The following is a 23484-nucleotide window of genomic DNA, read 5'->3' as shown; positions in this document are numbered from 1 at the left end:
AAGCCGTATCTGTCAACGTGCAGCCAGGAAAAGCAGGGTAACTCGCCAAAAGACCGGATCGACTGCAGCGTCCCTTTGGCTCCAAGAAGAATAAAAATAAAAAGCAAGGAAGGAAAACGGAAGAACCGTCCAACAAAAATTGACTCGACCAGTAACTCCAGTCAAAAAACATCATGACATCTCAGGTTCAGATATCTCTAACCGCAGTCGCCGGCTGAAAACACATTTTCAAGGCTGCGGCCTTCATAGTCGGTGAGCCAACAAGCTTTTGGCAACTCTCGCATTACCCGACTGGCCGCGTAGAATTCAGGTATCACATGTGCGCATCTCTGAAATGCGTGGAAAGTAAGTCAATAATAATGTGGCTGCCTCCCTTGGTTGTTTATGCTCACTATTATTGCATATGCAGGTGGAATACAGGGACCAGAAACGCATGCACGCACGCACGCCCCTCAACTAGAGTTGTGGACTCGGTTAATCCGGAAGTTTCCCCAGGAGAAAAACCATGTGAACCACGGATGGGGAAGGGCAAATATCCAGTATGTACATGTACAGTACGTTCGTCGTTCGTATGCACCTGCTGTACCGGTCAGTCTCCCGCAATTTTGAGAGTGGCGCATATTCTTAGAGCAACTGCCAGGAGAAAGGAACGGAAAGCTCATCATTCCTGAGCCCTGAACCAGAAATTCGCTCAAACATGCCAGATATTGTGAAATAATTGTTACTTTCTAGTTCTGTAATGCATTGATCTAAGTCCGGAGTTAGATTGCTGGGCCTATCCTCCAGAGACTTAACGATTTCACCCGATGAAGAATATAAAATAATGTTCCGTGCCTAGATAGATCCCTGCGCGCCGGGTTGTATGTACAGAACATGTATGTAAGTTACTTTACCGGATCCATCACAGCCAAATATGAGGCCTGTTTAAATACGCTGATATATCCTTAGGGAGCCGTCCGTACCCATGACACACACACAGCACTGGAAGATTCACTCGCACGTAAGGATGAGATCATGATTGTATTCCCGAGACATTGCTGATAGTCCATGCAAGGTAATTCCACTTTTAGTTTTTCGAATTAACCGCAGATGGAGGGAATACACACAATTAGTCAAAATGGGGAATATATCTTCATGACGCCAACACACCGAGTCTCTTCTGAAATTGTCCAGAGTCCCTAAACTGATATCAAGTTTCTACTCTTTCGCAGGTGAGAACATCATGTCCTGCTCGCTCAAAACCGGGCACTAAGGCTCAAGTTGAAGTTTTATGCCATGCCATACACCGACATAACAATAATAATAATGGTTCATCTTTGTCACATCTTTGAGAAGCAAATATAGCTAAGCCCCTTTTGCTGGCGCTCGCCCTTATGTATTGATCTTCAGGGTATCCATGGGTCAGCATGTTTCCCTTTCTCCCTCAGTCACTGGTATCAGATCCCTCCCACTTGTGATTGATTGCCTGCGCTGGTTCATGTGGTCCCAGCGTTGGGCCGCCCTCGCTTGAATACCTTATTGTCCTTGGCCTATCACGGCAAGCCAGCCGCTGGCGAATTGGCATGCAGGAATTATGATTATTCATCTCGGCAATTCTCAGGGATGTTTGGCGATGTAGCCCAAAGAAACAAAGCTTGATAATCCCTGAAACAGGAGGATTGTTACTGTCTTGGGACCAGAAACGGGAAAGTGGACACTAGACAGCACCTCCCACTAAAATTTATGCAGTATTTTGCTTCGGATGAGATAACAATGCAACGTCCGCAGCTGGACGGCCCAGTGTTTTGGTGTCTCCGATGTCGTTGCAACGAGCGGATATTGGCCCCCTTTTTTTTGAGTATTGTTAACATGGCTTCGTATCGCTAGTTAAATACAGCAAAAATGGACTGTAAATAAAGCACATTTTCTGTACAAACCAGTTTCGAAGATGTTGAGCGAGGCATGTACGCAGCGTAGAGATGCACGGGTATCCCTAACTTATCAAGCTGGGCCCTTCTATGAAATCTTCTCCTCTCGTAAGACGAACGGCCAGCCCTTCATCCAAAAACATGGCAGGACCTAACGGTGAAATCGTCGATAGAGGCGTGGCAGCGCATCAGCGGAAGATATATCTATCCTGGCTAGTGCTAGTCTGGGGTTCCGCTCCCAAGAGGCTCCAGGCTCCAGATATGGTTTATAGGCACTGCCAAGGGCGCGGATGGCTGGGATTCCCGTTTCTAAAAAAGGCTTCCCTTCTCCTTCAGGATTTCGCCGATCAAATGGCCTGGTTCATCAGATAATTAAACGACCCCTGGTCATTGCTTGCTGATTCTCCGAATCGTCAACCTACCAAATGCTACCATCCAAACGCCTGCGGGTCCCACCCTGTCTCGCTAGCATTCTTCACCGTTCGGAGAAAAAATACTAGGTACGTCAGGTTGGGTACCAACCCTTATTCTTTAGCTTCTTGCCTTGATGAATCGATTGGGTTTCAGAATATGAACATACCCCACCAGTGCGCTCATATCTCCTCCTGGAAATTTCTCCGGGGCGTCTGATGTCTCCCCCTCCACGGGAATGAGCTCCACGTCAGGAAGATTCCGTCAGGCCCAACTATTTATTCCGAAATTCGTAGCTGTCCCGACTTGCTCAATTATTTTTAGAGGTAGACGAGACTCCCTCAAGAATTACCCGAATTGTGTTCGGGGTTCTCTTGCTAGGACTTGTTGGAAGCTTGCAGTGAGATCTTTATCGTTGCCTCGGGGAGTTACATACATGCCTGATACTGAAGTCAGCCGCAGTTGAGTTAGTCGAAGTGCCCCTGATATACGACAATAACTTCACCGAAGCAAGCCACGCAAGAGCCTCAGAGAACGATGATTCAGTTTGTCTCAGCTGAACTGTCCACTGCTCTTCAAACTTTGAAACTTAAGCTTCTTCCATGTATATATAGATGTGATTCAAAACACCGAGGCAGTGTGGGGTTTGTCCATGGGCAGCTGTGGCTCCTATCCAGAGCCAATGGAGAGACGGAACCAGCAATAGTTAGCTAACTTACTCATACCTCAGCATACTAATAAAGGTTAGTTAGGCAAACAGGTGAAAATAATTAGTACAGGCCGTTTCGCCACGCTGAGAGTCGAGGATGGCACTATCCGCAGCAGCCCCCTTTTCAGCTCTGCGCCACACACACAAAGCAAAGCGAGCCGGAGAAGATCTACGCAGTAAGATCTAACCTTCAGGCCAAGCTGGAAAGCGCTTGACCCTAATTATCGACGAATAAATCTTTCTTCTTGACCATATGCATACGTCTTTTCAGCCAGCCCGCCTCCTGCATCAAAGCTATCACAAGCTGGATCCAAGCATTATCGAGCAGCTATATGATGCCCCGGAAAGTTGAAGATGGATCGCTTGAAGCATACGCAGCATAAGGGTGGCGAATCTATGAAAGGGTTGAGCTGATAGGATATCCTTCTATTTTTTATTCTGTGGAGACGGAGCTACTTCTCCATCACGAACCCCTTTCCAGCCAACCTTTCATCTTCTTTTTTGATATACTGCTGTGGCAAACAACTAGTAGCTAGGATCTACGTCTTCCGTTAATGCCGGGATACATAGGCCTCTCCAACGGTACTCAACTCTTGCTTGAGATATCCAATGCCTAGCTGACGAATCGCGGAGAGACAAGCTGTTCCCAGAGGCTTGCATCTCGACGTGAGAAGAGTGCCAAAGAGCCGAACGGCCTATTGGCTTGGTTTCTTTTCAAGGTGACGTCCTAGCATTTGGGATTGTTGGCGCATGCTCATATTCTCTCCAAATCGTCCTTGAAGAACCTGTTTTGGCTAGAGAATTCCTAGTATCCGTGCGGTTTTCAACAAACCGATTACCAGCCAGCGTGAACCGGCAACTATTTTCATAAGGGCTGGTGGGCATTTTTCTTGCTAGCCCTTACTCCTCAGGAGCTCGAGGGGGTACAAGCAGGATGCCCATGAGGCATCTGTCCCCAGCTCTGTGTTAGCTATCACTTTGTTCCGAGGCCTTCAGCGAGATGAGACCAAACGCACCATGCCATCGTACGATGATTCACACAGCTTTTACAAATTTCTTTCCACTATCTTGTCTAATGCCCTATTTCCCCCAATAAGATTGGATGAGATTCCCGTGGTGAACAGCAATACAATGGTGAATTTTCTGCCAACTTCAAGTGCAATGGGCTATGGATATGATCGCAGCTTAAACAGACAACTATGAACTTCTCTCTCTATGACCCCGTTTTCTCCAACATGTCGATACCTAGGAGCACGATTAATTCCCTAATCTCCACTATGGAGTTCGTCCAGGGTGCTTGCTGCCGCGTCTCCACCCGTTGACTTTTCTCAAATAATTATTCTGGAATATCAGAAGTCAGGCGCAATGCGCGCACGGTATTCTTAGGTCTATGAGCGGATGGGATGGGTATAAATGCATCGGCTGCCGCTGACATGGCAGACAGCGTTCTCAAATTCAGCCTCACAGGAGCCCCTTTCCACCCCCTTGAGGGTAGAAGGCAGAATGGGTAATTGTCAGAAGCTTTTTTTTTTTTTTTTTTTTTTTTTTTTCCGATGCCCTATATTTGATGAGACGAGCATTCTTCATTTACCCTCCTCCTCGATATTCAATGCTTTGCACCCCAAGCCCTGCTCTCGTCGGCTTGAAAGGAATCATGCTTATTAGCAGAGGGACAGATGAAATGCAGAAACTGAAACAACAGGGAGAGAGAATGGCACTTCCGAAAGTGGCCTCTCGGGACAGCTCAAACAAACTTTCCCTCTCGAAACAATACTCTGCAAGTTGCGAATTAGCGAGAGGTTGGAATCAAAGCGGAAAAATGTGGGAGCAAATCGTGAAGCAGCTTCGGACTTTTGACCAGGTTAGGCTGCTCAGGGATGTCGAAACTCCCCAGCTGAAGCTTCACATCATCATCCATGCCTCCCCAAAGAAAGTTTCCCGGAGTAAGCATTTCAGCGCCATTTGATATTCCCAACTGGGCAACCTGTGGCTATTAATATTATAAGTTTGTGAAATCTCGCTTACTACATCACCGTCCTCTCAAGTTTCAACTTACCTGTCTCAAGCGCCTCGTAAGTCTTAAGGCTTATGTGTTTAATTTCGCTCTGCCGAGTATCCATGCTGTTTCAGATGTCATACGGGGGACTCGTGCTGCGATGATAAGAACACCCCTGCCTTGAAAATGGATCGTTCTCGAGAATGTATTCTGACAAAGCCTTAGACCTTGTTAACCCTGTTATTTTCTAACCGAGAAGCCCGCGCGCGGGTGGAATGTCTTGATTGTCCGACAACCGGGGAAAAAAAGAGCTTTGGTTCTCACCAGCTACACCTTGAATTTAACAAACAAGGGTAGTTTATCCGGGAGTTTGGCTCAGCTTCTATACCTCTGACATGAAATGAGGCTTTCTATTATTATTCAAACCGCGCTTCCTTTTCAAATCGTACCGGAAAGGTTTACAATATGCACGGCGTGAATGGGTACTAGTTAGCTACCCACTGAGTCGCTGGCCTCGGTGTTTGCCCACAACGGGAAATGAAGCTTGGAGCAGGTCAATAGTGCTCGTTGGACCAAAAGGCTCATTCTGCGATAAAAATTAGAAATTACAAGGAAACTCGATGAGAAGAGCTCAGTTGTAACTCATGCAGTTGAGCATACGGAATTTACAGCAAGAGCAAAGAGAGCTAACTTAAGAAGCAAACTTGTCTACAGCAGTGGGTGTATATATATATATATCTATATATCTATATATCTATATATCTATATATCTATATATCTATATATCTAGGATTCCATGTATCTGAAAGCTGCCCGTCTTATCTTGCTGATATTACGATGTCCAAAACCCCTACTGCAACTAAACACTGCTCAAATCTTTCCAATTGGCAATTTAGATGTCATTCTCGCCATCCAGCCTTGCCATAATTGGTTTTAATGTCTGCATCTGTCATGATTTGTCGAGAAATATGAGGTTTCCATAGTGTTGATCATCCTCGCGGCCCCCTTGTTACATTATTTAGATATTATCAAGGAATAGTCAAGAGGATTCTTGACAAGAAGCCTCAGCTGTTATATTTTGAACAAGCGAAGTGCATACAGTTCTCCCTCATGACTACTATTGGTATTTCCTAGCAACGATTGGGATGGGATGGGGCCTACTGTTCAACGGGTTTGAAAACGCATAAGAATCAGAACTAGCAAGATGGTGGACGGAGCCCCACGGAAATATCATTGCGCAGTTATTTGGCCACTGATGTTCTCACTGTGTAGATTGGCAGCGTTCCGATTCCTTTGAACGTGGGCATCTTGTGCGTGCCATCCGGCGTGTGTCTGTAGTCGAAGAAATCGGCTACGGATGGCAATAACATGCATTTACATGCTAGCTCTGAAGTGAGATCGTTCCATCCGACACGATGACGATATTCCATTGCGTCGCATGGGAAGGATTAGAGATTCGCTTCTGTCCCCAAGAACCTGTCCAACAACCAATGCATTTGCGGAAATGATTTGTAACTGAAGAAATAGGAGCTATAATGTGACAAGATCCAGCATCCTCTACCAGAAGCCACACAAGCCAGTATCTCTCCTCGAAGCGGCGAATTGTATTTGGGGAAGCTATATTAAAGAAGATTAGCTACAAACTTGGCTGTACTCTAAGATGTATCTGCATCTTCTGCTTGTCTCTGCTCGTAGACTTTTTAAGGTCACCGCGACGGCCAGTCGGCGCATTTTCGAGCCGTACATACGGTCGGCGGAGGATAGAATAGCTCGGAACATACAAACACTGCTGCACCAAAATACCACTGTTTAATCGTGATGTGGGCGAGCATCACCATCACTTGAGGCGCAAATGTGGATAGAGAAGATATATCACGAGCTCAATGATAAACGGATAGTCTCAGGTCTTGTCAAGCCCAAAATAGGTTTCCAAAACTTCAAACCGAGGAATGAAATTGAAAAGCAGGACATCAAATCGTCGGTTTTGAAAGCCATCAAAAACATTCAGAGCATATGAAGTTTGTCCAAAGGGTGTGTTGAAGACTGGAGAAGAGCCCGCGGATTTAGGCACCTTCTGAAGTTCAATATAAATAAATGGTCACAGCAAAGAATTTAAATTATCAATTATGGCTCGAGTTAGTGCCCATTTGGCCTCTAAAATGGCAACAGTATTGTCATTGGGGATATTTGTAGGCGGCGCGGAATAAGCGCTTGAGGTGCAGTCCATACATTTAAAAAAAAAAAAAAAAAAAAAAAAAGATGGGTTCATTAGCATTGAAAGTAAATCAAAATATCCATGGCTAAACAATAGGGTGGTGTATTTCATAGGAACAACCACATTCCAACCGTCTTGGCCTTCTCCTGGGAGGACTGGTCTCTAAATCGCTTCCTCTTCCGCAGTTCCGCAGCAGCCTCTCCTTCAACACCACCATCGTATCGGTCAGTGAGTAGGTCCATCTCATCCAGCGGAACAAACTTGGTCCGCTTAATCAATTTCCATGCCGCAATCATTACGATCATGACAGGTATCTGGATGTATAAGCTAACAAAATCAACTGCTTTGAATCGGGGGCTGAACGAAGACCAGCCCTGCACAAGAATGATGAAGGCGTTAAGAATTACCGATGCGTACGGCCCAAATGGGTATGTCCAATTTTTGAAGGGGAGGAAATGCTCCAGGTTTTGCCGCTTGATGGCGGCGCGGAATCGGATAGAGGCAATGCCAATCGACATCCAGGAGATTTGATTGGAAACACCAACGATGCTGAAGAAACGGAATTAGTAACGGTGTCCGTGTTTCAGCCCTTGAAACTTTTGTAACAGTGTTGCTCTTGACTTACTTTTGTAGCCAGGTCCATAGCTGCCCAGCACCTATATAACTAGATCCAAAGCAGAGCCCGCTGATAACGGAGGTGGCAAGCACTGCAACCCACGGAACGCGATGTCGATTTAATTTGCCCAAAAAGGCCGGAGCATGGCGATCCACAGCCAGGGAGTACATAAGTCGAGAGCCAGCGAACAAAGCATGATTACCAGCAGAGATAACGGACGTCATAATTACCGCATTTATGAAGCTGCCGGCTACCCTGCTTCCGGCCTGCTGGAAAACAATGGTAAAGGGGCTGGTTTGCGTATCCCTGTTTGCGAGATTGGGATATGTGTATGGGACGTTTAGGCCGATAATTAGCACGCCCAGGATGTAGAATATTAATATACGCCAGAAAACGTTGCGGACCACTCTCGGAAGGGTGACGGCGGGGTTTCGGGTCTCCCCTGCAGTGACTGCGATAGATTCGGTTCCCCCGCTATCGGAATGTAGTGTTAGTCAATGACTATAGAACAATCTTAAGGGTATAGAGATCACATACTAGGCGAATGCAGCCGTGACGAAAACGGAGGCAAAGCCGCCTATTCCACCGACGAAGGGGGCATCGCCGATACGCCAATTCCTCCCTCCTATGTACTGCCTATCAACATTGCCGCCGCAGTTAACTGCAACTCCAAGTATAATGAATATCTGTGGATGGCTTGTTAGGAGAGAACCGAAAATGCAATATATGACGCATTAGTACTTACGACAATAGTGACAACTTTCAGGAGACTGAGCCAATATTCGATCTGCAGGAAATTTCACCATGTTAGTATAAGACTTAGCAAAAACAGGTAATATAGCTTATTTCAATTACCTCTCCGTACGCTCGAACAGTGACGATATTGAGCCCGATGAGGACAAAGAGAAAAATCAAACTGAATGCCCAGCCAGGAAAGTTATCGGACCAGTACTTCAGTAGAATCTGAAGCGCGACGAGGTCCGCTGCCGTAGCCACAGCGTCGTTAAGCCAGTAGTTCCACGTAAGAGCAAACCCGAAGGCGTCATCAACAAATCGACTTGTAAGGTTCATTTCTTGTCAGCATTATTACGTCCCCAAGTGTAAACATGCTATAATCGGAAAGGGACTCTTTCGGAAAACTCACCCAGCATATGTGCAAAATGATCCAGCGATGGGCACAAAAGCTGCCATCTCACCAAGCGACAGCATGGTTATAAATACGATGGCACCCACAAGCGCATATGAAATGAGCATAGATGCAGGCCCAGCCGTGGACAACGACCTTCCCGTCCCCAGGAACAATCCCGTGCCAATCGTACCTCCGATTGCAATCATTTGCACTTGACGGGCCGATAGCTTGCGCGCAAGCTTATCCGCGACGATGACGGGTCCATCTGGGGGTGCATTTTGCGTCTCGACACCGATCGCTTTTTGGGCATCCCCACTACTGTTGGATTTCAGGTCGGAAGTTGCCATTATTGCCTACAACCTATGCCCTGGGAGAACGGGATTGAAGATTCTAAACTTCTCCGGGCGCAAGAATGAATGTCTCCCGCCCTGCCTTGTGAGGTTGGTTCTCTTCTTCCCCTAGCTTCAGTATGTATAGCTTCACTAGAGACAGGAATGCCTCCGCAGCAACCGAGACCGAATACTATTCAAGCGACAGTATCGGGAATGCCAGCGATTACTCCCCAAAATCAAAAGCGAAAGAGAAAAGAACAAAATCCCAGAGGCCGTTTTTTCCCATAGATATGCGACGCTCGCGCAATATAAATAAACTCTTGCACCACAAGGCCTAAATCTGGGTTAGTTCATTTCGTTCCAGGGAAACGCCATCGCCCCCCGCAAAATAGGACAGCGCTCCAAATTTTTGCGTGATCGATGAAAATAATACTGCCACATAGTTAGTTAAGGCTCAAGTCCCTGAGCCGTCAGGTTTGGATGAAGGAGATATAATTTGCCGCGAAGAAACACTTGTTAAAATCCAAGGATGGCGGCTAAACCCTCCGAAAAGAGTTTTAGCTTTGGAATCACAGCCCTAAAGAGCTTAAGCAGACCTGTGAGGCTGTGAGGCTGTGACTTAGGAGCTTGGCTGTGTGAGGTCGATGCAACATCCCGACGTAGCGGGAAAGATCTGCGTGCCAGAGTTGTGCTAAAATTTGGCGCTGGATTCCTGAGCTTGTGAAAACGTGTTTAGTTAGCCAGAGTTTTGACGAGCCAGTAAACGCATCTGCCAGTTATATCGAACAAATAAAATAAAATAAAATAAAATAAACTGGATGAACAGGTATTTACATATACGCATATCGCTTAATTAACTATTTAACCTAGCAGTCCCGCAGCAAGAGTCTCCAGGTCCTCCAAAGTTTGAACCTCAACAGGGCCGGTTGCCTCAGCCTTTCCGCGCTTAGAACGGCTACCGCCATTCCTATCTTGCTCATCACCAGACGAGTCCTGGAACCATTTCTTTTGCTTCTTACTCGGACGGGCCTCCTCGGAGATATGCTCGTCGCCGGAAGACTGGCTAAGGTGGTCTCTTTCAAAGTCTTCATCAGGTGGAGCAAGCACTGCAACGGCCCCAGCATCTGCTGCTTCTCTCTCGGCTCTCGCCCTTTCTTTTCTTTTCTCTTTTTTCTCTCGTTTCTTTTGTTTCGCAATTTCTTTGTCGCGGATATCTGCAAGTCTAGTCCTCTCGGCCTCGAGCTCGAGGAACTTCGCCCGTTGCGCGTCTGCAGAGCCTCGCTGTTTGAAGTCATCTTCATCCTCCATTTCATACACTTCGTGCGGGTTCCCATCTTCATCGAAGACCAATTTCGATCCTTTACCCTTGTATTTGAGAAGCTTCTTTTTCGATTTTAGAAGTTTCTCTCGCCGGTGCGAATCTATAATAAGTGGCTTGCTGCCAGGTAATTGTACTGCTCTGATCTTAGGTTCCGATGTATCGGAGTCGTTACCAAACGCTTCGCCGAGGTTGTCGTCGCCTGCATCAAACCGCCGCTTCACAGAGAGGAAGTCATTATCTTCATCCGCGTCTGCTTTGGAATCATCAGACGCGTCCCCAGTAATCGCGGTGCCGTCCTCATTAATCAATTTCGTATAATGCTCGGTCAATATGTCCTGGTTTCGTCGTTCAAACATGCGATCATATTTTGTTCTGACAGTTTCTTCCTTCTTTTTCTTGGCGCCTTCACCGTCCGTATCTGTATCATCCCCGCTTGACAGCGCTGCTAATCCTCTCGGAGCGTTCTTCAGTTTCTTCGAGTCCTCACCCTTAATAAACTTGATGCGTGGGGCACCAGGCAGACCCAAGCTTGCAGCGTATGCTTCCAGGGGCAAGCCCTTTACAACAAACACTTCCTTATCCTTCTGCACATGAATGGATTTGACGTAAGATATAAAAGCTTTCTGTCCGAGGTATTTCAATGCTGGATCCTTGAAACACATGTTCTGTAACTGGTTTTTAATGCTCTGTTGTTTCTTGGAACGGATATTGATTTTTTCGATGGGTATTTTCTTCTGCTCCAACCGCTTCAGCATTCCTGCCTCCTCGCTGGGCTCTAGAAATAGAACAGCTCGCCCGTTCCGTTCATAGCGTGCAGTTCGACCCGCTCGGTGGATATATGTATCTGCATCCTCTGGGCAATCAACTTGAATAACCCAGTCGACAGCTGGGAAATCCAAGCCCCTCGCCGCAATATCTGTGGAAAACAGGCACGCATGCTTAGCCGCAGAAAATTTCTTAGTGATGTCTACCCTAGCACCTTGCTTCTGGCGTCCGTGTAAATGAAGAAGGGAGATGCCAGGTTGCATATGTCTAAAGGACTCATACACAAAGCGAACTTGTTTCCCTGACGAGAAAAACACCATGATTTTAGACTTCAAACTGCTCCGTATAAAGCTCCATAGGGTATCCAACTTCTCAGGAAGCGGGGTGACGATGTAATTCTGTTGTAATTTGGCCGGGGTTGCGCTGGCGGCTGTTTCATGGACTGATATGTATTCAGGATTCCGCAGACTCAAGCGAGCAAGGTCCGAAACTTTCTTTGTCTGCGTTGCACTGAATAGCATCGTTTGCCGTTCTTTTGGTAGATGGTCGATGATGGCGTCTACAGTACTCTGGAATCCCATATCCATTATCCGGTCCGCCTCATCAAGCACAAGCAATTGAATATGGTTCGTATCAAAAGCCGCCGTCTGATCCATATGCTGTAGCATGCGTCCCGGTGTGCACACCAAGATATTCATCCTCCCCAACCGTTCTTGTTCCTCCTGTAGGCTTTTCCCGCCAATTACCAGGCCAGCAGAGAAGGTATGATGACGACCAATTTTCCTTAACACTTCAAATATCTGAATCGCCAGTTCGCGAGTAGGTGACAGCACCAACGCTCCCAGTCCATCATATTCTGTCCATTGTTTGCGATATAGCAGCTCCAAGAGCGGAACGAGAAACGCAAGTGTTTTCCCGCTGCCAGTCTTCGCAGCGCCTAGAATATCTCGTCCTTTGAGAGCATGGGGTATCGCCTTGGCCTGGATGTCAGTCAAGGATTTGAAGTGGGACGCAGATAGGCCGTTCAGGGTAGGTTCTGACAGAGGTAGGTCGGAAAATGCTTCGGGTGAAGCCTTCACATCGAGCTCGTCAACTCGTTGCGCGAGGGTTGCAAGGTCAACCTCGTCCCGCTTTCGTTTGAGACTTCTGGCATTGTTACGTGGAGGTTTGGAATGCTTGTTATTCCGCGCATGATGTGCGGATGCCATGACTGCGTCGTCGTTGCTTGGGAGCCTGGTTGACCTGTCAGGCTTTGGGTTGTAAGATACCCTCAGAATTTTGTATTATCGCATCGGAAGTTTATCGACGGGCCGCTAAACTTTTTCTCGACTGGCCATGAAAGCTTAGTCATCAATTTGGCATTTTACGTGGGATGGAGAAAGCTAGCTCGAGGCGAGTGAATTACTGTTGGAACCTCTAAACACCTTGGCTAGCTGAACTGCAGAGAGCTTTCAAAATGGCTGATGATGAATTGGAAGCACTCGACGCCCTCGAGAGAGAGGCGTCTGAATTTACAAAAGTATGAAAAATCCACTCCCTCGCTCTCCTGCGACTCGCAGAGCCTTCGCATTTAGCTAACGGAATGCTTATAGGACGCGGAAATCGATCGCATCAGAAAGGCTTTCCAACTGGACGCGTAGGTTTTATCCTATATAAAATTCCACTTCCGATTAGGACATGACTAAATCACAAACAGCTATGCGGTTCTCGACCTCCAGCCTGGCGTCCCCGACTCCGACATAAAAATGCAATACCGCAAGAAATCCCTCCTCATACATCCAGATAAATCCTCAAACCCCGCAGCGCCCGACGCCTTTGACCGCTTAAAAAAAGCCCAGACAACGCTGTTAGATGAAAAAGCACGAGCCCACCTCGACGAGTGCATAGCCGATGCGCGACGACTATTAATCAGAGAACATAAATATACGCTCGATTCACCCGAATTAAAGACTGAAGAATTCAAGAAGGAATGGCGTCAGAAGACTATAGAGGTTCTTGTTGAGGAAGAGGCGAGGCGGAGACGACGGTTAAAGGCGCAGATGCAGGAGGAAGGCAGGGAAAAGAGGAAAGAGGAGGAAGAGATAGAGGCGCGGAAACGGAAGAGGGAAGACGAGAAGGCTTGGGAAGAATCGCGCGATGAGCGGATTGGGAGCTGGAGGAATTGGCAGAAGGGGAAATCGGAGAAAGGGGAGGGAAAGAAGAAGAAAAAGATGAAGGTGTTGGGATGAATTTGACGAATCGTATGTCGTGTGAGTAGATCTCGTAGAGGTTTCAACATGTGGGAGGTACTTTCTTTTTTCTTAGGGGGGGGACAACTTTCGTGAGCTGGTTCAGAAGGCGCTTTTCTTTCACAGGTGGTCGGAGTTTGTCACGGAATTATTCATATTCTAATACCCATGTAAGGATCGATACAATCACAGAATTTTTTTTACCCTTTCAAGGCATCAACGGATGGCCGCTAAAACGCTTATAAAAAACCAAAGAAAGCGTGATGTCTTCACTCATCAACTTCAACTATAGTGGACAAGATGCATATCTAAGAAAATTCTATATACTGGCTTGTCTATACATGGCATGAATAAGAGCTTGATCGGGGATATATGGAAGGAAAATATCAACCTTTATAATAACTCAACATCATGAACAAGCCAAGGGATATCATATCACTGCACGAATGAGCGGGGAATACATTTCGTGTCCTAAAACTAAGAATAAATTTCTGCATCAACTTCATAGGGCTCGTGATCATGATCTTATCATCATCTTCGAAAGAAAGTGACAAATGCGCTGCAGAGCAAAAACTCGAATAGCATATATCAACCCAAAATGTGGCAAAAACCGGTAAACAGAGCGAGAAGATAGGTTTTTGATAATCCCGAAATTCAGGGATAACACAAACATAGGGATGGCATCAATCATCCCATCGCGTTCCTCTTCCGAGCATCGGAGACGGAAATCTCCCAATCCGTGCGGGTCAGGAACACGCCTTCGATAATTGCAACCAGGAGTAATGCAACAGCAACACCAGCCCACAGGCCCCAGAGAGTCCAGCCTAACCCAAAGGCCGTGCCCATACTGATGGGCATAGCCACGGCGTAGTAGCAGAATAGCTGCACATACCCACCGAAGGACTGGCGTCCGAGACCACGGAGGATGCCGTTGCAGTTGGTTGCGAGCGCGTCGAAGAGCTGGAATGAGGCACAGAGGGGAAGTATCTGGGCGACCATATCCGCAACTTCTTCGTCAGAGGTGAACAGGTTAGGGATATAGTTTCGTAGCGACGAGAGGATCGTGATATTTAGCAGCCCGATGATAACGGCGCCCACCATCCCAACCTTAGCGGATGTGCGAGCCGCGCCAGTCAGACTGGCGCCGATAAAGTTGGCAATTCGAGTGCTGAGTGCAATGGAGAGAGGGAAAGGGATTTGGAAGGAGATACTCGATATTGTGGAGAGGACAGATTGAGCGGCGAGTGCCGTGGTACCGAAGTAACTTGAGGCGAGTGTTAATAGTTCGAAAGCGAGGACCTCAGCTTCAACCATTAGGAAGCCCGGAAGCGCGAGGCGGACCATGGGACCCCAGTTCTCTAATCCCCTCTTTGTAAAGCCATTCCAACACTCTTTACCCGCGATGAAATAAACGTACAAGAAGAGGAGGACAGGGAGGAGATTATCACTTATGGCAACAGCCATGGGTGCACCTACGAAACCAAAGCCAAGTTTCTAATATAACATGTTAGGATGTAGGAACGTTTTTGTACAACCATAATGTGAAACAGTGGACGATTTGGGGGTGGGAAGGAACATACCCAAACGAAAAGCCAATTCAAAAACGCATTTAGCGGAGCACATATTAGCAGGACAGCGAGCCCTGCGGAAAACAGTCCTTGCGCCTGAACAAAACGTTTCCCGCTTTCGAAGCATGCATAACCTGGGGCACCCAACAGGACAACCTTCAGGTACAGTCCTGCAAGAACTGCAACCTCCTTCTCCGGAACAATGACCATCAAAATCCTATCGGCGAAATACCATACAAAGCCAATGGGGATGGTCATCACCCAAAGAAAGTAAACCATCCTCTGCATGTGCAATCCAACGAGGTGTTTTTTCCCCGAACCATAAGCCTGAGCGCATAGAGTATCCAAACTTGTTGCAAGGCCCTGATATATGGAAAAGCCGGTAATGTTGGCAGTCATGCTGGCGAGGGATACGGCTCCCAGCTCTACTTTTCCAATATGTCCAACTGTGAAGATACTGGCTACCGTCAACGAGTATTGAAGCAGGAACGTGATCATCAATGGGGCTGTGTATTTCGATAAGACTTGAGCTTCCCGACTCCATGTTGTATGGATTTGTCCGGCCTCAACGGCTTCCTCCCACTTTCTCCCAACATCAGCAGCGTTAACATGGTCACCTAGAGAGCTAGATGGTGCCAAAAGGGCTGTAGTCTCAGTAGCAGAGGAGCCGGGGCTAAATGAAGGTTCAAGCGGTTGTGCGGATTCTTCATCTTCCGCCCTGGGAATTGTCTCAGATTCCTTCAGCATTTTGGAGAGTAGGCCAGCGATCTGGCTCCGTCCCCCGGCTAGTTTCCCTTGTCGACGTTCCGTGGGAATGACATTATTATCTGCCAATAGATTCCGTTCTTCTTCTAATACCTGCTCCCGTTCCCAATCCGCCAGCGCTTCATGGTCCTGGTCCTGAGGATGTGGAACGACAGTTCCCCGTGGGCCGGCTGTGAAGAAGCTAGGCCTTCTATAAGATTCAGCCAAGGAGTGAGAATTCGCAGGGCTGGTCGCAGAGGGAATTGAGCGGGCTTCGGATAAACCTCTGTCTATTTGGTCGTGGTCTCCATTATTGCTAGCGGAGTTAACATTTGCTGGATCGGTTGGTATATCCATGAAAATGAGGGGTGGTCAAGACGATAACAGGAGGTCTCTTTGTTTTCTATATATACAAGTATATTCTGTAATTTTAATAATTGTTAGCAAACACATGTATAAAGGCATACTTTCGCCGGCGCCTAGATGAAGAATCAACGCACAACCTGCAAAACACTGGGTTCGATAAAAAGCTTAAAAGAGAAGTATATCCGTAGTTGCTCAGAAACCAAGACCTTACTATTAAGCCGCTCCCTTAGTAGCCGCAAAATTGGAAAAAGAGAGACAAGCCGTCGCGAAAGAATAAGAATAACAGTTGAATGACTCCCCATCCCCCCCGTTATCCACAATGCCCATCGTCGCTTACTCACCAGCCACCAGCAAGAGCCGCCGGCCATCGGGGAGCCGAAGAGCGCAGCCCCGGCTGCCTGGCCAATCAGAAGCTGACATGCCGGTGTGACATATGGCCCGAGCTCGAAAACTTTATTTTCAGTCCGCCTGTGCCCCACTATAACTTCTTTGGGTTAAGCGCGAGAAATCTGTACCGTGTATTTGATATACATCCACGAGACGCTAGATTTCCACATTGCATGCGTAATTTATACAAAAACGGTCTCATTAATACACTGTTGTACCTCTTACAATATTACTCATTTACCAATATTAGAGGCTTCATATTTTACAGAGCTGTTCAACATGTAAAAATTACCCATTATCATATACTCTTACATTGTAGTTGTTGAAGATATTAATATTTCATCCGGTGCAATATGTATGGGATGTAGCTGCACTTGGTCCCCGTGCCGAAAGGGCGGTTAAATTCCGTAGCCTGAAAACTCCGCCACCTCATAACCACATCGACGGCAGACGTTATCAGCGTGGATTCTGATGTGAAATGGTAGTTTTCGCGATCTCTCTCCCTTTCTGGATCCTAAAAAGCACACTCCAGTGTTGTTACTCTCTCTACGATGCCCCGCGGTAACACCCCGGAACTCGAAGATGCCCCTTCAAGAACTAATATCGTACCCAACGCACTGAAACGAAATCCAGTGCACGTCACAGCGTAAGCGCTTATTCCCAACTCCCCTCTCCATTGAATCCAGGGCCGCATCAGATCATTTAACCAAGGAGCACACAGCGACCTCATCGCACAAGGCCCAATATTTCTCTCCAAACCCTTCTTCGGCCCCCTCCTCTTCGATAATAATGCATCAGACGCCCGTGATCACTGCGCCAACGAGCGAACGTTCCTCTCATGGCTGCGGCTGTCCATGTACCTCTCCGTCGTTGCCTGCGCAATCATAATGTCCTTCCACCTGCGGTACAAGCCGACGGAGCTAGAGCTACGCATGGCACTCCCGCTGGGTATCATCTTTTGGGTGCTATCGTTCGTCTGCCTGTGCAGCGGGTTTGCGACTTATATACGGACGATGGCCAAATATAGTCGGCATGCGGCGCTGGTGCAGAGTGGCTGGAAAACGCAGGTAGTTTTCACAATTGTTGCCATATCGATCATTGGGACGTGTATCGTACTTTTAAGCACGGGCTCTCCGGCAAGCTTGTAGTGGGTTTTCTGCATGGATGCGATCTAGCTAAGGTTGGACTTGTGTGAATACTAGCCATGTTTTGCTATAGCTCGGGAAGTGTGCTGTTTTATGCCATCATTTATTTCTGGGATCTGGATACCACAGGCGTCTAGTTTTCTGTGTTTACTTCGGGGTTGATCAAGCTCGGTTCCCTGTTCTTGTCTATATCGGCCATATATCTAATGTGTGACAGCTATTAATTTTCCATGAGGGGTGGAATTTACGTGGGATTTGTGCACAGACATCTGGTACGCGGTTACGCCCTACCAACGAGGAATTATAAAATACGATCTGGTCAGGAATTACAGTTACTCGATTGATGATGGGGTGCGTACTACCAAAAACGTGGGGGATATGTGTTCTGGACTGTTGCAACTATTTTCTGAGGAACACAGGAATAGGTATAATGCCCAGGCATCACAATAAAATCCATCAATTATAATTATTATTATGCCCGAAATGAATACCGATAAACGACTACCTATCTAAGCTGTTCAGCCTGCAATGGTTTGAGGACACGTTGGCGCCCACAGTCATTAATTTGGACAATTCCCCGTGAGCAGCAGCTCGCTCCAAATCAATTTTCTTCTCTCAATATATATAGCCACGGAAGCAGTATTGACAATAAAGGGTATGGTAATTTCTTAAGGAATATTTTTGCTTATCGTGAATGAATTTAAAGCATGCGGTGAAGGGTCCTGTCTCCTTTGAACTTCTCGAACTCTTCGGTGCCGAACTTCTCCCACCAATTGAAGAGCATAGAGTCGCAGATGAGCTTGAACCAGGGGGTGAATTTCAATTCCGAGTCCTTGAACATCTGCTTGAGTTCATCTGCCGTAACATACTTGGTATCGCGGACTTCGTTGGGGCTCACGTCTAGGTCGACATCCGCGTGGATGAAAAGGATGTAATCGACTGTTCGTGGAAGTTGTACGCTATTAGCATTGCAATCATGCAAAATGAACAATTAAGGTAAACAGAGATATTATTTTTCTTACTTTCATGTTCTGCCCACTTGCCATCGCTGGGAGCCTTGTAGTGTATCCTGGTCAGAAAATCGAACTTCTCGAGAGGAACTTGCTCCGCCTTGATGCCTAGCTCGTGATTCAGCTTTCTCTGAGCAGCCCGGCGAACCCCTTGCACAGCATCCTCGAACTCTACTCCTGTTTCGCCGGGAATGCCAAGTGGGTGTGAGCAGCAGGTATTCGTCCACATGTCGGGGAAGGTGATTTTCTCCGATGCACGCTGTTGGAGTAACAGTCTCTTCTGAGAATCGAAGAGGAAGACGGAGAACGCGCGGTGAAGAAGGCCGCGGTCAATGTTGGTCATCAAATGGCCTAAGATATTCAAAAAACAAAAAGTTTCAAAAGAGTCAGCTCACATCACTTGGATACGAAACAAAAATGTGACAGAACAGCGGACAGCAAGTGGTCTAGCGGAAGTTCCAAATATAGGGTTGCACAAGGCAAGCAATATCATGAGAGGAATCACAGACATGTCTTCTTGCTAGCACTCCCAATAGGCTTGTCATTCTCATCTAGCACAATGCACACTTCATCCATCAGACGAATCTGCTCCTCATCGTACCCCTCCAGCTCACCACCATCACGCGCAGAGTTCTGTGTTTGGGCAGTGGTCCGCGCAAGGCTGGGATCGACATCCGGGAAGAGAGTAGTGACATTTTCCGCAGTTATGGCCGTAGCGGCCGTCGTTGTCGTGGTGCTTGACATGATCGCGTGCAGGTATCGGGGTAAAAAGTTCAAGGGGGAAACAGGGGAGCTTGATGGACTAGTTATTTATTTCCTAAGTGAATCAAGCACTTGGGAAATGAATTCAAGACTACGTTGAGAAATCTCTCTCGACGGGTTTGATCAGGAGTTATATAGAGCAGCGTAGGGGTGGATTCGATGAGAATTGAGGATGTTAAATATGTCAATGTCAACTCGTGCAACTCCGAGAAAGTTGTGTCGCCAACTGACTGACTTCGGTGTTTTCCCCTCCAACGGGCCAAGACCAATCACATCGCAAAGATACCGCCGAGATTTCACTGTTTATCAAGTTCATCACGATCACCGCCAAACACCAAAAACATGGATATACATGTTCAAGCTCAGCTCTCGTAACACCTCCTCAGCAATCGGTTCCGTCCTTTTAAATCATCGGTCGTTAGATCACAACTTACCCAGAGTCTTCGTGATACTTGCCGTCAGACTTCCGGGATCTATCAACCCTGGGGGCTATTGAAATATCCCTGATTGCCAGTGGAAATGGAGGGCCATTCATAAAGGAATTGAGTTTTATCAAAGGCTATTATCCCAAAGGGCAATTCGGATGGAGGTATTACATCCTGGTCCCGGGTCGTGTCTTGCGTACTGTTATGTCCCAAACAGGCCATTTCTGTGGCTCCTCAACATCAGAGTATCACGACTGTCTGTCGACCTCTGAATGCCCCTCCCATCCGACTCCCTAGCCTACGCCAATGGCTAGTCATGCAAGCCTTGACTTTGCTATTTGTGTTTTCCCCTCTATTCTCTTATTTGCCTAGCGGGGGAACCCACCCAGGACGAACCACACCATTCGTTTTCACATAGGGAAGGTTGAAAACAATCAACCTATTGGCTGTCCATTAACTTTGCTGATAAAAACTTTGGGTAGATTGGGGGTTTTCAACATCAAAGCATCGAAATCGCAAAAAGTCATTCACCTCAAAACCACCCACCAAATGGTTTTCAGGGTAAGTTCTTACGGCCGATTGGTGTGACGGGTACGCGGTTCCAACGAATGGCAGGCCTCGTTGATTTGGCCTTGGTTGTGGACTGGACTTGTCTGCTGGCCATTACCCTCCCCATACGGCAGAGGAGGGATTGGTGTCCAAATAATGACGATTCTTTTGTTGTTCATGTATCAGCGAAATGCTGGTCAGTGGTTAAGTCAGTTGAACTCCATTGGCCATCCAGGTGCTAGCTGGGTCAGTGAGACATATCCAAAGGGAAGCGCGGTTGGTGCTACACAGCGTGCCCCCAGGGTGCGCTCACCCGCTTGGAATACAGCTCACGCAGAGAAGCAGTGTTCTATTAGAGATAAAAAGGGGTAAATGGGAGCAGAGTGAAAGATAATGATAGGAGCCCACCGAAGCCATATTGCCAACAACTCATACCGGGACCCTGGTATTCTTAACAAAGAAATTTACCATGATAACCTAAACGTGAGGCATATTTGCTCGACTTTCCAACGGCCATAATCCATGATCGACATTCTAGAGCAAACTACCCATTCTATCTGTCGCACACGATAGTTGGAAGAAATATTTCACACTCCATGGCAGTGGGCACCCTTTTTTCCTTTTGCAAACCAGACCGAATATGGTGTAATCGAGATTCTTTGGCTCCTTGCATATCGTGATCATGCAGGAACCGCGCGGGTCTTTCCTCGAACTGGGCTACCAAATCGCTCTGAACACCTAAAATAACAATGCATGTTGGGTGTTTCTAGGCATTGTAGAAATGCAATGGAAGGTCTCAGTTCTTCCAGGTTGAGGTGCTTGCAAATATGAAACCTTTGCCTTTACTTCCAGCTCGCTAGCCTCTTTCAAATCCTAATACAGGAGTTTTCTACATACACACGAATGACATGTCGCATGCATGGAACAATCAAAGAACGATATTCGAACAATGAGGCTCTAGGTCTCGATTCGGGCCGGCTCAACCCTAGTCATGAAGCGCATCTGGGTATGTGGTGAAAACCTAGGTTCTCACAGTTTTTGGTCCTTTCAGTCAAGACCTAAATATCGACATGCATTAAAAAAAAAAAAAAAAAAAAAAAAAAAAAAAATAGAACCGATTAAGGACGACCTAGAGTTTCTGATCGAAGATGGTAATCTAATTTGCAACAATCTATTCTTTATGTTTTTTTGATATTTACTACTAATGGATTAAGCACATCTATTTAGCTTGGGCACATCAATAATGCCCCACCCACGTCATTGTGAGAAGAACCGTCGAAGGAAGACGGGAGTCCCCCAGGAAATGTAAGGTCCTCAGTCGATATGCCAGGTGACTTGAAGAACGCATACTCATTCATCTATGAGATGTACTCCCCCAACAGAGCGATCTTCAATGTGCATAATGGTCATGCCGGGTCACTTGTCTCTGCTGCGAATCCTTACCAGCCATTACCAGCCACTCTTTCGTGGAAAATGCAATTTGACGGGAACCTCGGTGTTCTCATGCATGGAATCGATAATCAAGCATTTTCGAAGCCCTCAAAATGGGACATATTGTTCTTTTTGGTGTTCCACTCAACGTGATGGTGCGCATCCTTATTTTCCTTCTATACATTGCATATATTGTCTACTGCCCATGATTAATTCGATTCCCTATCTCATTCGTGCAAGCACTTAGCCCTGACCAGGTGGTCCGCACCTATTTCTGTCGAACACTTGCATCAATCATATGACATTTATGCAGGTCCCGTCTTGTTCTGTTGGCATGAACCTGACAGCGAAGCCAATGATGGAATGGATTCTGGCAGTCAAGTGTGCCTGTGGAATGTAAGGAGCAGGAGTCACGAGTTTGAACGCTTGAGTTCTTCGGCATTAGATGGCTAGATATGCGAATTGTCTGCGGGTGAAACTCCCTTGATCCAACAAAAATAGCAACAAACCCCTTACATCGCTCACACTGGCAGTTGGTTACACATGTAAGTAAATATAAACATACTTCATTTCATAAGCCCATGGTTAACACCACCTGAGAAAAATATAGCCTCTTTGGATATATTGGCTAGTGACCGTGGATGGGTACTTCTATGCATCCCGGTTCCCCTTTGTTCTTCAAAGAAATAATTGGTGTCTGAGACGTGGAATATTGACCACTAGTAATACGATAGGTTTTCTTTTCTTTTTCTTTTAACTTTAATTATTTTTTATTTTTTTTTTTTATTTTTTTTTTTTGGAAGTTAGTCGTCCAGGTTTTGGCCCCCAAGTTGATGTGCCTGTTAGCTACAACAACAATCCTTATTGTAACTGTCAATACTTTTCGGCCCCCAACATTCAATCTATTGATCTCCCCCCCTTTTCTTCAACTCCCGTTCTTCTGAAGTTGGTTGGGGGCCGATTGTGGGTTATGGCTGGCCGCAGAATGGCCTTGATGGTTTAAACATTTGAACCCATCGTTGAGCGATGGCCGAACAAAATGACCGATCAGGCCCCGCTTAGAAACGCAGATCTCCCGGCCGTAAAAATCGATTGGCTTGAAATGAAAGTTTTCATAGAAACAGTATGAGATCAACACATGAAACATGGTCTATTTTGCATATCCATCGGTATCTAGATTCGAATCCGATCCGTATTAACCTGACAAGGCTCGGCCCCCCCCCTTATTTTGCTACTCTATTTTATATAAAAAGAATATAAAAAAAATAAAAATAAAAATAAAAAATAAAAAATACAAAGATATCTTACTTGGCATTCGGACCCCAAGATGGTCGCGTTCTTTTTAGTCACGCAGACTAATGTTTGAATATCTTGCTGGAGTTTTCCTTGCTTTTCGCTTGTGGATATTGAACATGACATATGCTGTAAAAACTCATCTATATTGTGGCGCGCATTGGGGTTGGCCCTC

The 23484-nt window shown here is 46.6% G+C and overlaps 9 protein-coding genes across 9 annotated transcripts; 5 read left to right on the top strand and 4 right to left on the bottom strand.

The window, feature by feature from the left end:
• Window positions 1-1986: 1986 nt before the first annotated feature.
• On the top strand, window positions 1987-2279 carry BDBG_06533 (uncharacterized protein; the record flags this gene model as incomplete). Its single annotated transcript, XM_031722641.1, has 1 exon — window positions 1987-2279. The coding sequence occupies exon 1, from the start codon at window positions 1998-2000 to the stop codon at window positions 2277-2279; it is 282 nt and encodes a 93-aa protein (XP_031579473.1). The 5' UTR covers window positions 1987-1997.
• Window positions 2280-4608: 2329 nt separating this feature from the next.
• BDBG_17406 (uncharacterized protein) lies at window positions 4609-5069 on the top strand. Its single transcript, XM_031725135.1, has one exon. The coding sequence runs from the start codon at window positions 4637-4639 to the stop codon at window positions 4991-4993; it is 357 nt and encodes a 118-aa protein (XP_031579472.1). The 5' UTR covers window positions 4609-4636; the 3' UTR covers window positions 4994-5069.
• Window positions 5070-7345: 2276 nt separating this feature from the next.
• Window positions 7346-9330, bottom strand: BDBG_06532 (AAT family amino acid transporter; the record flags this gene model as incomplete). The annotated part of the gene is made up of 6 exons (XM_002623047.1): window positions 7346-7787; window positions 7864-8328; window positions 8392-8540; window positions 8600-8641; window positions 8710-8911; window positions 8999-9330. 6 exons carry the CDS (start codon window positions 9328-9330, stop codon window positions 7346-7348), a joined length of 1632 nt encoding a protein of 543 aa, XP_002623093.1.
• Window positions 9331-10102: 772 nt separating this feature from the next.
• BDBG_06531 (ATP-dependent RNA helicase DBP4) lies at window positions 10103-12774 on the bottom strand. Its single transcript, XM_002623046.2, has one exon. The coding sequence runs from the start codon at window positions 12607-12609 to the stop codon at window positions 10177-10179; it is 2433 nt and encodes an 810-aa protein (XP_002623092.1). The 5' UTR covers window positions 12610-12774; the 3' UTR covers window positions 10103-10176.
• An 83-nt stretch (window positions 12775-12857) lies between these two features.
• On the top strand, window positions 12858-13629 carry BDBG_06530 (DnaJ like subfamily C member 8; the record flags this gene model as incomplete). The annotated part of the gene is made up of 3 exons (XM_002623045.1): window positions 12858-12920; window positions 12994-13037; window positions 13098-13629. 3 exons carry the CDS (start codon window positions 12858-12860, stop codon window positions 13627-13629), a joined length of 639 nt encoding a protein of 212 aa, XP_002623091.1.
• BDBG_06529 (MATE efflux family protein subfamily) lies at window positions 12998-16639 on the bottom strand. The gene is made up of 3 exons (XM_002623044.2): window positions 16442-16639; window positions 15210-16363; window positions 12998-15123 (listed from the first exon to the last, which is right to left on the bottom strand). The coding sequence occupies exons 2-3, from the start codon at window positions 16296-16298 to the stop codon at window positions 14317-14319; spliced, it is 1896 nt and encodes a 631-aa protein (XP_002623090.1). The 5' UTR covers window positions 16299-16363; window positions 16442-16639; the 3' UTR covers window positions 12998-14316.
• A 290-nt stretch (window positions 16640-16929) lies between these two features.
• On the top strand, window positions 16930-19154 carry BDBG_06528 (uncharacterized protein). The gene is made up of 2 exons (XM_002623043.2): window positions 16930-17340; window positions 17416-19154. Exons 1-2 carry the CDS (start codon window positions 17246-17248, stop codon window positions 17840-17842), a joined length of 522 nt encoding a protein of 173 aa, XP_002623089.1. The 5' UTR covers window positions 16930-17245; the 3' UTR covers window positions 17843-19154.
• BDBG_06527 (isopentenyl-diphosphate delta-isomerase) lies at window positions 18116-20196 on the bottom strand. Its single transcript, XM_002623042.2, has 3 exons — window positions 19359-20196; window positions 18862-19200; window positions 18116-18778 (listed from the first exon to the last, which is right to left on the bottom strand). Exons 1-3 carry the CDS (start codon window positions 19591-19593, stop codon window positions 18540-18542), a joined length of 813 nt encoding a protein of 270 aa, XP_002623088.1. The 5' UTR covers window positions 19594-20196; the 3' UTR covers window positions 18116-18539.
• Window positions 20197-21488: 1292 nt separating this feature from the next.
• On the top strand, window positions 21489-22286 carry BDBG_06526 (uncharacterized protein; the record flags this gene model as incomplete). The annotated part of the gene is made up of 3 exons (XM_002623041.2): window positions 21489-21591; window positions 21698-21736; window positions 21856-22286. The coding sequence occupies 3 exons, from the start codon at window positions 21489-21491 to the stop codon at window positions 22167-22169; spliced, it is 456 nt and encodes a 151-aa protein (XP_002623087.1). The 3' UTR covers window positions 22170-22286.
• Window positions 22287-23484: the final 1198 nt, after the last annotated feature.

This window comes from Blastomyces gilchristii, assembly GCF_000003855.2.
Source record: "Blastomyces gilchristii SLH14081 genomic scaffold supercont1.14, whole genome shotgun sequence".
Lineage (NCBI taxonomy): Eukaryota > Fungi > Ascomycota > Eurotiomycetes > Onygenales > Ajellomycetaceae > Blastomyces > Blastomyces gilchristii.
This window is presented reverse-complemented; position numbering and strand designations above follow the sequence as displayed.

Excerpts from the sequence above, each read along its gene's own strand:
- BDBG_17406 (XM_031725135.1), top strand. The coding sequence starts at position 4,637 with ATGCTTTGCACCCCAAGCCCTGCTCTCGTCGGCTTGAAAGGAATCATG.
- BDBG_06531 (XM_002623046.2), bottom strand. The coding sequence starts at position 12,609 with ATGGCATCCGCACATCATGCGCGGAATAACAAGCATTCCAAACCTCCA.
- BDBG_06529 (XM_002623044.2), bottom strand. The coding sequence starts at position 16,298 with ATGGATATACCAACCGATCCAGCAAATGTTAACTCCGCTAGCAATAAT. Across the intron at positions 15,124-15,209 it reads TGAATTGGCTTTTCGTTTGG|AAACTTGGCTTTGGTTTCGT; the intron begins GTATGTTCCTTC and ends ATGTTATATTAG.
- BDBG_06528 (XM_002623043.2), top strand. The coding sequence starts at position 17,246 with ATGCCCCGCGGTAACACCCCGGAACTCGAAGATGCCCCTTCAAGAACT. Across the intron at positions 17,341-17,415 it reads AATCCAGTGCACGTCACAGC|CGACCTCATCGCACAAGGCC; the intron begins GTAAGCGCTTAT and ends AGGAGCACACAG.
- BDBG_06527 (XM_002623042.2), bottom strand. The coding sequence starts at position 19,593 with ATGTCAAGCACCACGACAACGACGGCCGCTACGGCCATAACTGCGGAA. Across the intron at positions 19,201-19,358 it reads GAGTGCTAGCAAGAAGACAT|GCCATTTGATGACCAACATT; the intron begins GTCTGTGATTCC and ends TGAATATCTTAG. Across the intron at positions 18,779-18,861 it reads CAAGTGGGCAGAACATGAAA|TCGATTACATCCTTTTCATC; the intron begins GTAAGAAAAATA and ends TTCCACGAACAG.